This window comes from Osmia lignaria, chromosome 6 (genome assembly GCF_051020975.1).
Source record: "Osmia lignaria lignaria isolate PbOS001 chromosome 6, iyOsmLign1, whole genome shotgun sequence".
Lineage (NCBI taxonomy): Eukaryota > Metazoa > Arthropoda > Insecta > Hymenoptera > Megachilidae > Osmia > Osmia lignaria.
The window spans coordinates 5,703,777-5,716,976 of record NC_135037.1 but is presented as its reverse complement, the minus strand read 5'-3'; the positions used below and the strand labels follow the sequence as shown (position 1 = coordinate 5,716,976).

Below are 13,200 nucleotides of genomic sequence, written 5' to 3'. Positions count from 1 at the left end.
GGGTGCTTCGCAATTACGCTTCCACCGCAAATAAGCCGAGATGACATCACGTTTTCATGTTTTCGCACGTTCCATGTGGAATTCGTGTGATCCTAACTCCGATAACACGGTTCTGGAAAAGATTCGAGAGCGATGGTCATTTGGTATTTTTTTTTGCTAACTCGGTGCAATTTTATGAAATTTTTAACAGATTGCAAATTCTAGGATGATTTTGTTATATTTTTCAAGACTTCAAAAGCGTTGACATATTTTTTATACAATTAAAGTCAAGATCATTTTATTCGAGAAAAAAGTATACGCATGTGAATGTATATTGTTCATCATTCAACTCCAAAATTCTTTCCAAAGTACTCTGAAGCAAGTAAAGAAATGACAACGAAGATTTATGAATCATAATTGAAACAGATCAACATCAATCACAAAGCAATTCGCAAGATGACTGGACACAAATGGTACAATAATTCCCAGACAGTAAGAAATTGGCAACGTCGAAATACCCCTTTACTCGACAAAAAAGGAAATTGTGGTACAAAGCTTGCAATTTGAAACACTTAGTCTAAATGATAAGTGTTTCAATAACAATACTCGATTGTCCACGGTATAAATATAAATTATCAAACCTTATTATGAAAATATAGATAACTTTGATAATAATAAAAATTCCTATGATATTCCTCGAATTCACGTAATTACCAAAAGCAATTAAAAACTTTTCTTTTAATTAAAACGATGAGATAAAAATCGTATCTGAAACGACGCGATTCTGACGCGCAGCAGTTATTTTTAAAGCGCATCTTACAAAGGAGAACGTAATTGTTACTTCGATCAGTCACAATTTCCAAGAAAACAAGGAAAATTAATCGGTGTATCGTGCGTTCGGACACGTACTCCCTGCAATATAAACTGCAATTATCAATGAATTATTGAAATTCTGTATACTGTTGAACAAAATATATAAAAAGAAAAGATATTCTACAATAAATTCATAAAAATTATATTTTTAATATCGATGGCTCTTAAAGGATGTCTGGATTGCGCGCGACTGTATTTATCCATGTCAGAGAAGATTGAATGACCTGTCGTATAATTTTGTCCATCGGTGTATTTAGAAGTTATCAGGAAGCAAAATAGGGGAGAAGGAGAGTAGCAATCATGCATCGATACGGGGAAGGAAAACAGGCCTAATTGTTGGTAAGTTAACGATGATCGATGATAACGGGTCGCGCTCCCCTTATCAGAAACGGTTGATGTTTCATGTAACAGGAGCTGTTGCGTGCAACGTCAAGTCTCTTATATCGTGACGTGTTTGCAAATTTTGAGAGGCAAATAATCATGGAACAAGTCTATCACCCTCTCTTATTGTTCTGATCCAGGAAGAGAAATCCCAAGAAAATGAAATTCAGAATATACCAATTCCATGTTAGAATTTATATTTATTTTAGATTTATTTTAAAATAGTAGTGTCCCAAAAATAATAATTATAACAAAGTTAATTTTTCCTCCTGAACGAATAATTTTTTTATTACATACATCAAAGAACGTTTCTCGCGACAAAAGCTTTAATTTGTAGAATAAATAATATTGAAATAAATGATTCGTTAAAAACTCAGCATTCTACAAATCACTGAGAAAGTTAATTACTCGCAATGAATATTCATAAAAGCATATCAATTTTTCAGGATATTAATAAACGTGAATTTTACCGTATTTCAATACCGTACGATCGTTCAAACAGGAAAAAGAATAAAATATAAAAAAAAAAAGTTTTTCGTTCGCAGATAGCGCGAGATTAAAAAGCGCTATCAATTTTCAGCAGTAAATTCAATAAACGAGGGAGTACGAGCGAAATGAAAATTTCCATACGTATTACGAGCACGACAATCACGTTGCAACGTTCCTGGTGCAACGAGCACTGTCACGATTATTCGATTATTTTATACAATTATCTTTGCGCGAAGTTTGAGGGCCGGTTAAATAACCGCCGACGAAAATGCGACCGTCCACTGCGATGTCAGAGAATTTTTCGTATAATCCGATTAAATTTTCACCGATTCGCCGTATCTATGCACGCATAAAAGTTGTTGCATCGCGGATGCAGATATATGCAACGAGCAAATGCGATGAAACTTGATGCACGCCGCGATACAGCGAAGCGCAATAATTTTTAATCCTGTCGAGCGTCTCGTTGACGGGTAATAACCTGGATGCAAATGCAATAGCTGGTTATAAAGTTCGCTTTTTTTTCTCTTTTAACTATCAATTTCGAAAAACGACCATCTGACGGAACTCTTTAACGTTGAAACAACCGGCGTTCGATTTATATCTATTTTAATGTTGAAAATAAATTAATGAAGTGTAAAAGATAAATAACCATGATTATTCCTTATCTCGATAAGAGCAGCTCGATAATTTCTGTAATTTAAAATAAAAACTTTGAAATCTTATCAAATTATATTTTAACTGAAATATATCGTGTTCCAGAAAGAAATCACCCAGGGATCATTTATTTAAGGTACAGTGTTGAAAGAAATAAGAAAGAAAAAATATCTGGTCAAGGAAATATAATTTTCGTTAATTGCTTTCCGTTCGTATATTTAGTGTTAACATCTTGAGAACTCTCGATCGATAAGAATTAACTTTCGAACAGGCTTGTATTTCCGAGGCCCATTTCCAAGCAGACTCGAATTAATTATCTTTCCAATCACGCATTAATGTCTCATGACGTAGGGAACGCAATTAAAATTACACTTTATCGTTCTCGATAGTCCTCCACGTTTAATTACAATGATCCAAGGTGATAAAAGTGCAGATACGTAGCAAGTTACCCGATATGTATATGTTTACCTTGAGACATTTTCAATGTTAAATTTGCCCCATTTTATTGATAATTAAATATTGAACGAGGTACAGGAATATCGGATCAGGTTTTAGTACATGTAATTATAATTAATGTTTGTTAGCTCATTTTGCAATTTTAACATATAAAAACTAATTAAAGTACTAACTCGTTATAGTAACCTTAACATTTGATTCAAATATTTTCTTAAATAGCTTGTCAAAAAAACGAGACAACATTTTTCCTTCGATGACTCGTTAAATCACGTACCATCAAAGTGGTAAATAAAAAAACGATCCTCCTCGGCGTAATTAAATTTACCACCGTCATTCCAACCACCGCAAAAATAAGGACGGTGTTTACCATTAATTAATCTTTTTCCAGGCCGAGAGCGTGGCGAGATGAAAGGCGTAGCGAGCATGAAAGTCTCCGGTCGGTTATTAAGAAGAAACGACAAAGAAAAAAGGAACATAATTAATAAGCGAGAGAGACCATGGAAAAAAGCAGCATCAGGAAGAAAGTTCAAGCGAGATCCATTCGACTGAACCTAACAATCAGATCCGGAAGCGTATTTTTATAAGCGTCTTGATCGATCCGATCGATCATTAGTATATCTACACTAGTGATGTGCGGCCGTCCAAGCCCTCCCGATTTTTTCTGAGCCCGTAATATCGGGTACCCGCACACCCCTAATCTACACACTTTTTCATGCGGTTAATGTAATTAAAGGGAAATCCTATTGGAGCCGGTCACGATTATATGAATCTCCATCGGTGAAACGTGAAAGGAGTAACGCTCGAAGTGCGTACTCGACAACGTTTGCTTCGCAAACATCCAGCGATAAAGCGCTTTAACGAGTGCGTCGAGTGCCTCGTGAGAGTTCCTTCTCCCTCTCTTTTTTTGCCCTCCCCTCGAACCAGAGATCATTAATTAGCTCCGTCGAATGAAAAACAGCCTCTCGCCTATTCGGGACCGCCGACTAGGCCGACAATAATAAAGCGGGGCAATTAGCCACTTTTAATAACATCGTTTCATCGAACGACTTGTTTGTACTTTCTTCCTTTTATAACGATCCAACCTCATTGGTATGCTTCTTCTTTTTTGGTCAGTAACATCCTAATGATTTCGTGCACGTGTCGTTGTTCCGACGTTAATTACCGTTTAATTGACCTAATTTTCGGAATGCTATCCAGCAACCAGCGATAAAAGGATGAATTGAAATTTGCGAACAGAGCTGTTACAAATTGTTACAATGCTGTTTCCCTGATTAATCGAAGGGAATTGATGCGCTCCGGTTTGGGCGGATGGAAGAGGCAATATACCAGTCGTTAGAAACTGAAATTGACCGAGTCCGGGAACGAGGAGACCGAGGTAGATTCATTTAAACGGGACCCTTGCGGAGTAACTTCGATCGAGGAACGAGGATATTACTTTGGTTAGTTAGTATTGGATGATTACTTGAGGTGATGCAAACAATCTTTGTGTTTAACTCTTGGACAGCAAACCCTGGGTCGATCTTGTCCCAAACTTACAAAGCGGTATACAGGAATATTAAACTAAAGTTAAATATATAATTTTTAAACGAAAGAGTTTCATATAATTGGAAGAATAATTTTTAGAGCAACAGTGAAATGCGGAATTAAATTAAAAGTGGGTCTCTCTCTATGGTCCGCCGTTCGAAAATAAATAACACAGTCATTCTAAAGGGTAGCTTTTGTTTTACAAAACGAATTTTTGCAAATAAATAAAATATTACCTATATCAGTGAGTGATTTACTATTTATTTATAATGATAATTTGAGAAATAAATATTTTTCTCCAAATTGCCTTCACAATTCTGTGGCTACAATTACACCTGCGGTTATTGAAAATCTATCATTCCATGAAATTCCATTAGGATCGATGAAGAACACATTCGGAGAGGCAATGGAAGAGCCTTCGATCGAGAAAGACTGTAATTGAGTAGCGACGTACGAAGGAGGGGCACGGCTTCCTTTGTACGAAGACAGTCGACTGCAAGCGTTGTAAAGTTGTGCCATGGATCCCGGCGAACAGCCGCTCGTAAATATGCACGTCGCTTCATGAATATGCATTGTTCGCGATGCATACGCGCCTATACGACGTTGCGGTTCTCTACCTGTACACCTTAAGACCCGACGAGTTTCGAACATCAAGCATACGAAATATGAGAGCCGCGTTCCGTAGTCCGTGGCTCGAAAAAATGAGGCCACCGGCGTCAGACGGTTCGCCGGTTAATTAACCAGCGAATTATTATCGAGAAAAAGGAAAATAAAGGGGATGATGTATTGCCTTATCAATCGCGAAACTGTCGGAAAGATAGGACGCCTTCCTCGTAGGCGAAGGCCACCCAGAGAAAGTCAACAGACGATCGGGCCCCCTGTGTAAATGAGAAATTTTTATCGGATCCCTCATCCGATCGGGCTTCCCAGGCGACGACGCCTGAAAATTCCGGCCACGATGGAGAGAAGCATGTTAAACTATTAGCTCTGTAAACGCTAAAAGCTACGATGAAAGCTCCGTTTCGCGGGACCGGGAAATTTCATTAGACCCGCTGATCCGTTCAAATGTTTAATCTGTCTGGATATAATCAGTCGGCTGATCGAAAAAGAGCAAAAGAAGGATGGTTTCGCTAAACGATCCTCCGATGAACTAGAACTGTGAATATAACAGATCCGATTTGGTTATTCTTATTGTTTAATCTTGGATTTAAATTAATCGGGAAAAGAAGATATAATTTTTCTTACGGCTTAGAAATGCGTATGTGTAACATATAAGACATGGCAGCTTTAAAATGAACCCTGAACCCAATTATGAGTTAATTTGTATTTGATTCATATTAGATTATCGAATAACTAAAAGGGAAAGGGTTAAAAAGATTTTAATGTATATTATAATATTAGCTCTTTGAACTCTGGAGATGCCATTATACATTTTTTTGTGAAACTTGTAATATTATTTTTATAAAAAACAATTCATTTTACCATAGTACATTAATTTACTTAATTTGTCTTAAGACAAATACAAGTTGACGCGCAATAACATCGAGTTCAAAGGGTTAAAAGTAATAATGTTATACATCTGGGTACAAATGATCCTATCGTTGCTTTTAAATTAACAACACCTTTCATCTTTCTACAGTGTTAAAATGATCTATTATCCTGAGACTTCCAAACTAGCTTTCCCCCTTAAGGTATTAGAATTCATTGATCCAAATTTTTGATCAATAACGTACACCTATATTATAGTTCCCTACACATAACGTCCACCTCTATTATTATACCATGTAGGTATACACGTTCCTGAATAAACATGATTTGCCCGCGCGCCACCAGGATTACATATCCTGCACCTTGACTCGGCGAGATGTGGAGCGTCTTAATCCATATGCATGCGAGTCCGAGGCGAGAATACCGACGTGGTCAATCGCTTCTTTTGTTCTTTTACACCGTTACGTGAAGAAACGTCCACGAGGTGTTCCCGTCGATCAGGGCCCGTTTTATGGATAAACGCCGAATACGGAGGAACGAGTTGGTAGCTCGTTTTTTCGAAGCTGTTAATACCGTGCTCGTACGCATGAATCATTTATGAACGATTCGAAATAACTCGGCTCGATGGAAATAGATCGGGAGGCCGAAGAAGCGCGTGGAGGAATGGAAATGCGTTATATAACGCTAAGAAGAGACTGTTCACCGGAAGTGAGTGTGTGTATGTACAATACGTACACACGCGAGCACGTCTTTCGCGTTGGCACGTAATCAATCGTCAATTATAGGAAACAACCCTGTGAATGATTATAGTCCCGAGCGAGTCTAGAAACTCTGGCTACTGGTTGATTATGCATACGAGTGTATTTTCGTTGCTCCTTGACGAAATTGAGATATATGATCGTTAAGATTCTCCTTTCGACACCTTTAACCCTTTGTTACCGAGATGAATTTTTGGCTTGAAAAGAAACGTTTCGGTCAATAAGAATATTTTTTTATCTGATGAAAAATGGCATAATGATAAAAATTGTTAATATTATATAAAATAAAGTTTATAATTACAAGTGAAGACAAATTTAAATATTATAAAATAAAAATACACGCAATCAAACCAAGTTTCACAGGGTTCCCTCCTTTCCCCGCGGGCGGTCCCAACGAGAATGACGATATCGGGGAGAAGGACTCGTACATATAGGTCTTTGGTCTCCCACTACTTGCATATAAACTACGTGGGAAAATTTGAATTGATATTCATTTAGTTATATACTATATATCATATAATTTTCGAAATCACTATTATGAAAATTCCTATTTTCCCTAGTAAAGCTTGGTTTGATAAAAAATGTACTTTTATTCGATACCGATAAAAAATGATTATATGCGATAATTTACCCTCCATTTCAAATTTATCTTTCCAAATTATTTTTAATCGAGAAATAAGTATACATTCTGATACTTTTGAAAACATTCTGAAACTTACAAGCAACGCGATGAATCGAAGAAACTCGACGCTCTAAAAACAAGCCACAAGCATCGGAGCTGATACAAATATATCCAGTCATGTAGATATTTAAGTGGCACGATGCATATTTATGTCCGAGCCGCGAAGACGAGGCAAGGAACGAAAGACAAACGGAACAGATTGGTTTCCGGCAGCACGGCGACCGAGGTGGCAGCTGCGAGGCTGGCCGTTTCGAGGCCTGGGTTTGTCACAGGAGGCAGGAAACGCTCGCACCCGTTAATAACCCAATTAAAATGGACAGGAAACGTACTCCTGCGCCGTTGGTCTGGCCGATGCCACACGACGCGACGCGTCGACAGCGTTACTATTATCGCCGCTATTACTGCCACTACAGGTGCTGCCGCATCCAAGGAAGACTTGTAAATGAAACTAGTTCACTAGACTATATTTTCTCAATGACCTCTAAATAAATAGATAAGACTAAAAAAAATACTATGTTCAAACACTAAGTTAATCTTCAATTAAAAAAATTTTTATAAATATTTATGTTACCTAATATGTATTGCTAATAATACAGATACCAATATCAAGGGATTATGATCGTTAAATTATCAGGAAATATGAGATAAAAGTTGAAACAATTATTACACAAAATAAATGAAATTCCATCGCGATAAAAAAAAAGATGATAAATCTTTATCTACCTTTGGAAAGCTTGATTATTACGCGGAAGAGTTTCAACATTTCCAACGTGCTTGATCGGTAATCGGAAATCAATAATGGTTGAAAAATGAAACATTCTAGAACCGGCAATCACGACTAATAGTTCGATCGAAATATTAACAGCGTTCGACGATACAGATACGATTCCCTGGACCAGTTCAAAGTCCCTGTATTTCGCATCGATTAGCGATTAATCAATTACGATAGTAGGTAGCCTTCGGACCCATCTCGTGGCCATAAATTCCCGATAATATCGGGAAGGATTAAAGCTCATCGTCAAAGCGAAGATAACTCGCGAAATATAATAGTCGGATCGATACGATCGGAATTCGAGGATCAAAACCTATCGCGTTTATAACGAACGACCGTGTAACCCGGGCCAGCTGGAACAACCAATTTCCTCCTTTAATCGAAAACGCGCAATTACACTCGATTACCTTTTTCCCGTGGAATAAACAATAATCGTGCAACCGTGTACCTGGGATTCGGTATCGGTCTTACCTGAAACAGAGAAACGAAGGAACAATTTAATACGATGATCAATCAGTTGAAACGAGGACGATACGAAAGGCGAATAAAAGGATATGATAAAACGAACACGAATAATTCAAGGTACCAAGGAAATACAATAATGATAAATCAATTCGTTTCAACTTGCAATTTGTCGTTTGTGAAATAAGAAACACAGTGTCGTTGTGATATAATTTGATGACATAACAGTACGACTAAATGCCACTTTTGGCACATCAATTTGAAGCTTAAAGTTCACTGAAAATAACTACGTAAAGTTTTCATTAAAATTTTTAATTTAAATTAATTAATTGTCTGAAAATTATATGTTATGGATTATTATATGATATACAATACGGTTCTCTGTCAATGATTCAATTTGTATTAAAATTATTAATAAAAAGAATATATAATTATTTTCAGCAATCTTTAAGCTGCAAATTGATATATCAGAAGTGCCATTTTGTAACACTTTTATGTCATCAAATTATGTCCACTTTTGTATATTTTAAAATCAGTCATTGTTTGTTGCAACTGGTAATCAGCCATTTTATATTAAGAATATTAATGAAACATTTATATAATCAATTTCAATGAACTTTAAGCTTCAGATTAGTATAGACTGAGTATTATTTTATGATACTTTTATGTCATTAAATCTTATCCGACTATTGATGTGTCCAAATCGAACATTTAATATTCGACGTAAAATGAAGTTCACCGTTACTAGAATGTCAAATGAAACGGCCATAAACGTTCGACAAATATGGACGAAGCAATTACCGATTTTCCAGTGAAACACGAGCAGAAATATCGGGAACGGAGGGCAAATCAGTTGCGCGTCATCCGGAACACGAACGGAGCGGATGAAAAGATGCGAACGTGTACGCAGGGAACCAGTAATTTGCCGTATCGATTGGCATCGATCTCGATCGCGTGAAATCGAAGGGATCGTAACCGTGGCCACGGTTAAATGAAAACAGCTACCGACGTCGTTGAAAATACACACTCTGTTACACGAAGGGGAGTTAGATCGTTTCGAAAAACCGACCCGTAAAGCATTAATTAGGTGACTTCCGCGCCGAAACTCGTCGGCCCTCGTATGCAACGAGGATACGCATAAATTTGTAAGCTGCGAGAAAGCAACGTGTACACCTCGATCGATCTCCCTTTCAGTATGCACGAGAATGATTCACGAAATTAATGTACCATACAATTACCTACTTGTACCATCAACTGACATGCGTCTTAATTACTCTCAAACAACGGACCATGAAGAGAGCCCCAATTTTAATTTAATTTTCTATTTCATATCATTTTTATTTTCTAAATTTTACAATCTTCTAATATATGAAATTCTTTCGTTATAGAATAATTGTCTTAAAATATTTATTATTAGCACAGTCCAGTGATAATTACGAAGCGGAACAGTTACTCTGTAATCAAAATTTCACTTATAAATCAGATACTTCGTTTCTTAAATTTATTCTTCGATAAAATACAATGTAGACAATCTTGTTCTCGCAAGAGAAAATCACATTTGCGGATTTATGCGAGCAGAACATTTTAATTCCCGCTCGAACGAGGAGTTTCATTAATTATAATACAATTTGAATCACAAAATGATCAGAAATGAAAGATTTAAAAATAAGCAATTTTAACATGATTGTAATCTTATTATGTTTGATAAAAATGTATAGAACAGAGAATATTCCACGTGCATTTGAAGGAATCTTTATCTTGGAATCCTTGAAACTATTCGCTTCCAAACACAGGGAGTCATTAATAAAGCTGTTCGCTATAATATACATCACAATCTCGTGGGCATTCTATTAAAGCCTTAATCGGACACAGTGAATTTATTGCGAGGCGAGAACGAGCAATCCGCGAGCAGTTTCACGAATAACTGTATAATTGCTGCGTAACGACGGTGTAATTGCCACTGGTTGTTAACTACGACACCGTGCGTCCATATAAATAACAAAGAAATCCCTTATCCGCACACCAGTTACAATCACGCGAACGTGGTGAGCGAAAAAGCTTTTGCCTCCTCTCGTTGGCAAATTATAATAATGGTTTAACCAACGGTTTACAGATTTCTGTCTCTCTAATGATACAATCTCTCAAAGGTATCAAGCAAAACACCCGAGGCTAAATAAAATAATGGAAATGATTACTATATCTGCAGGTGTTTCTAATTAACACATTGAAAATAACAAGAAGCAATTATTCAAATTGATGAATACTGTTAAAAATATTTTATTATTCAGAAAACTTGCATCGTAGAGGTTTAATGAATCTATTATAATTTGTCTGAATTAATCATATTCAGACCGAAACGTCTAGCAGAACTAAATAATATCAGGCATAATATTTATCCATTAAGTCTGATGAAAGAACAGACAGTAAAAGAGGAGAATAAAAAAAAACGGAAACGTACGAGGCAAAAGGAAGGTGTTCGAAAATAAATGAGCACGCGTCGTCGGGTCAGGAAGAGATCGGCACCGGTGATACGGTGTCTGGAATAAAACCATAATATTGGGAAAGAAAAATGTAAAACAGTGCCATTTAAATGCGTGTAACGAGAGGGTGTGCGTGGAAAAGAAAGGGTGACTCGTAGAAGGACAGGGGTATTCGCGAGGAGATCAGGGGTCACCGGACACGAGGCGATCGCGTGAGATTAAACCCTTTCATGTGTGATTCATGCCGGCAGGGAAAGTAAATGAGTGCAACTGCACCAGTACTTCTCCTTCTCTTTTTTTTTTCTTCTCCTTCTTCTTCAACCTCCTATCGGCGACCATGTTTCCCCCTTATTGCACCAACCCTTTCACTTTTTTTTCACGTGCAGCAATCGCGGCATTAACTTATCGCCGGTCACACGCATGCTGATCGAGTTAGGGGAACACAAACCCGTAGCCTTTTCTTCAGGATAAATTAACCGACGCTTTGTCTGTCACGGCTTTTCTATTGTTACAAAGCAGTCGTACTTTCACGAAATTAAGTAACTAAAAATTTCTCTAAAATAGTCCATTTCTAAGGGTGTACGGATACCCGAAAATTCGGGTCTGACTTAAGTCTGGAATTCTTTCCAAATTTAGGGGGGATCCTAAAAATTTGTCTAACGCCCAAAAATTCGGGTACCCGAGCCTCGGGGCGGATCGAGTCTGATTGTGCAGGACTCAGAAAGTTCGTCCAGCGCATATTCATTTGGATCCTGAAATCACGGGTACCCGAGTTGATATTTGCATCCCGAAATTACGGGTAACAAATTATGTTGGACGAACTTTCGAGGACCCGCCTGACCCGACTCGATCATTACCAGATCCGAAACTGGGGTACCCAAAAATTCGGGTACCAACACATTCATATTAATATCACTTAATATTCAATTTTTAATTTAAAGCGACGAAATTGATTTTCTACAATTTCAATGGCCAAATCACTGAGAACGAAGACGATGTAAAATTAAACGGTTTATTGGCGGGTATCGAAGCATAACTGAAAGCCGAAGAGCCGGCTTGAAAAGGCACTGCAGGAAGGCCATATAGGAGAGGCTCATTAGCCGTAGACAGTTGACAGGACAAAGGTGAATTGTTCTTTCCCTCTCTTGTTACCGATCCCCCTATCACCCTTCAGTCATCTGTCATCTACGAATTAAGGATCTTGCTTCTCGAGCTCGATGTCAGACAACGATCCAAATCAGGTAAAAGACACTGTCATCGTGCTTTGCTACCGATGTTCTTCCCGTCCCTCTCTTCTCCCTATTCTTATCTATTTTCTTTTTGTCCCTGATATATATATAAAGACGGTCTTCAAAGAAAAATAGATGAGATCTTTTCTTGTTTCTCTCACTGTGCTTTTTGTTTCTCATCTGATCCGTAGAGATATTATGACACCCCTTTGGTCAAAGCCATTTTAGTATTAAAATTTTCTACTTTACTAAATACTCAGAAATGTATAGTAGGATTTATCAAAAATTTACAACCCATTAAAGTTTATTCGAGCCGAGAAATGTCTTTCGATCGAGTGGAATGTACCTGTCGCGGTTGAAACAACGCCGCATATCGCGATTAAAATGTAAATCCGTGAAACAACACGAGCCATTGATAAAGCGTGACAATTTGCATTGTCAATAAACGGTAATGAACAATCTCGATCGTTTTCCATCCGTTAAAAAGCTATTTCATATAATATGGAACGATATGCTGCTCAACTTTTCAGTGAATTCGAGCCTCAAATTAGCATTATTACGAGTTCATTACTCTTTAAAATCTACTACTGTTGTGGTGTAATTAAATTTCACAGCTTGATAACGATGACTTTAAAGATTGCACTGCTTGTTGCGCTGAATTAGTATTCAACCCAAATCTATTTTATTAATCAAAACAGCGATAATTCTGATATTTTATAGCATTAATGGAAATGCATTGTGTGGCCAATTTCACCGCTTCTCTATGTGTTAATTAATTTAATTTAATTAGTTAAATGAACAGTAATAAAGGAGAAAGGAAATTATAAATAATAATGGATTTATACTGAATTTATGTATCAAAAATTTAACATATAACAGTTTTTAATTAAAATAAATACCATTTAAATTAATGAACTTTCTTATAGTACAATTTGGTAAGTAATTAGTCGTGATTCTGAAGCAATTACTTATC

The 13,200-nt window shown here is 37.0% G+C and overlaps 1 protein-coding gene across 8 annotated transcripts in view; it reads right to left on the bottom strand.

Annotated features, from left to right (window-relative positions):
• The window catches only part of LOC117601432 (uncharacterized), a 255,838-nt gene that overhangs the window by 99,963 nt on the left and 142,675 nt on the right, over positions 1-13,200 (bottom strand). The window contains exon 5 of one of the 8 annotated variants that reach the window (XM_034318150.2): positions 8,464-8,527. The exons of the other annotated variants lie outside the window; for them this stretch is intronic. Coding sequence (XP_034174041.1) covers positions 8,464-8,527 — 64 coding nt within the window. The remainder of the gene's footprint in view (positions 1-8,463; positions 8,528-13,200) is intronic. 8 annotated transcript variants of the gene reach the window in all.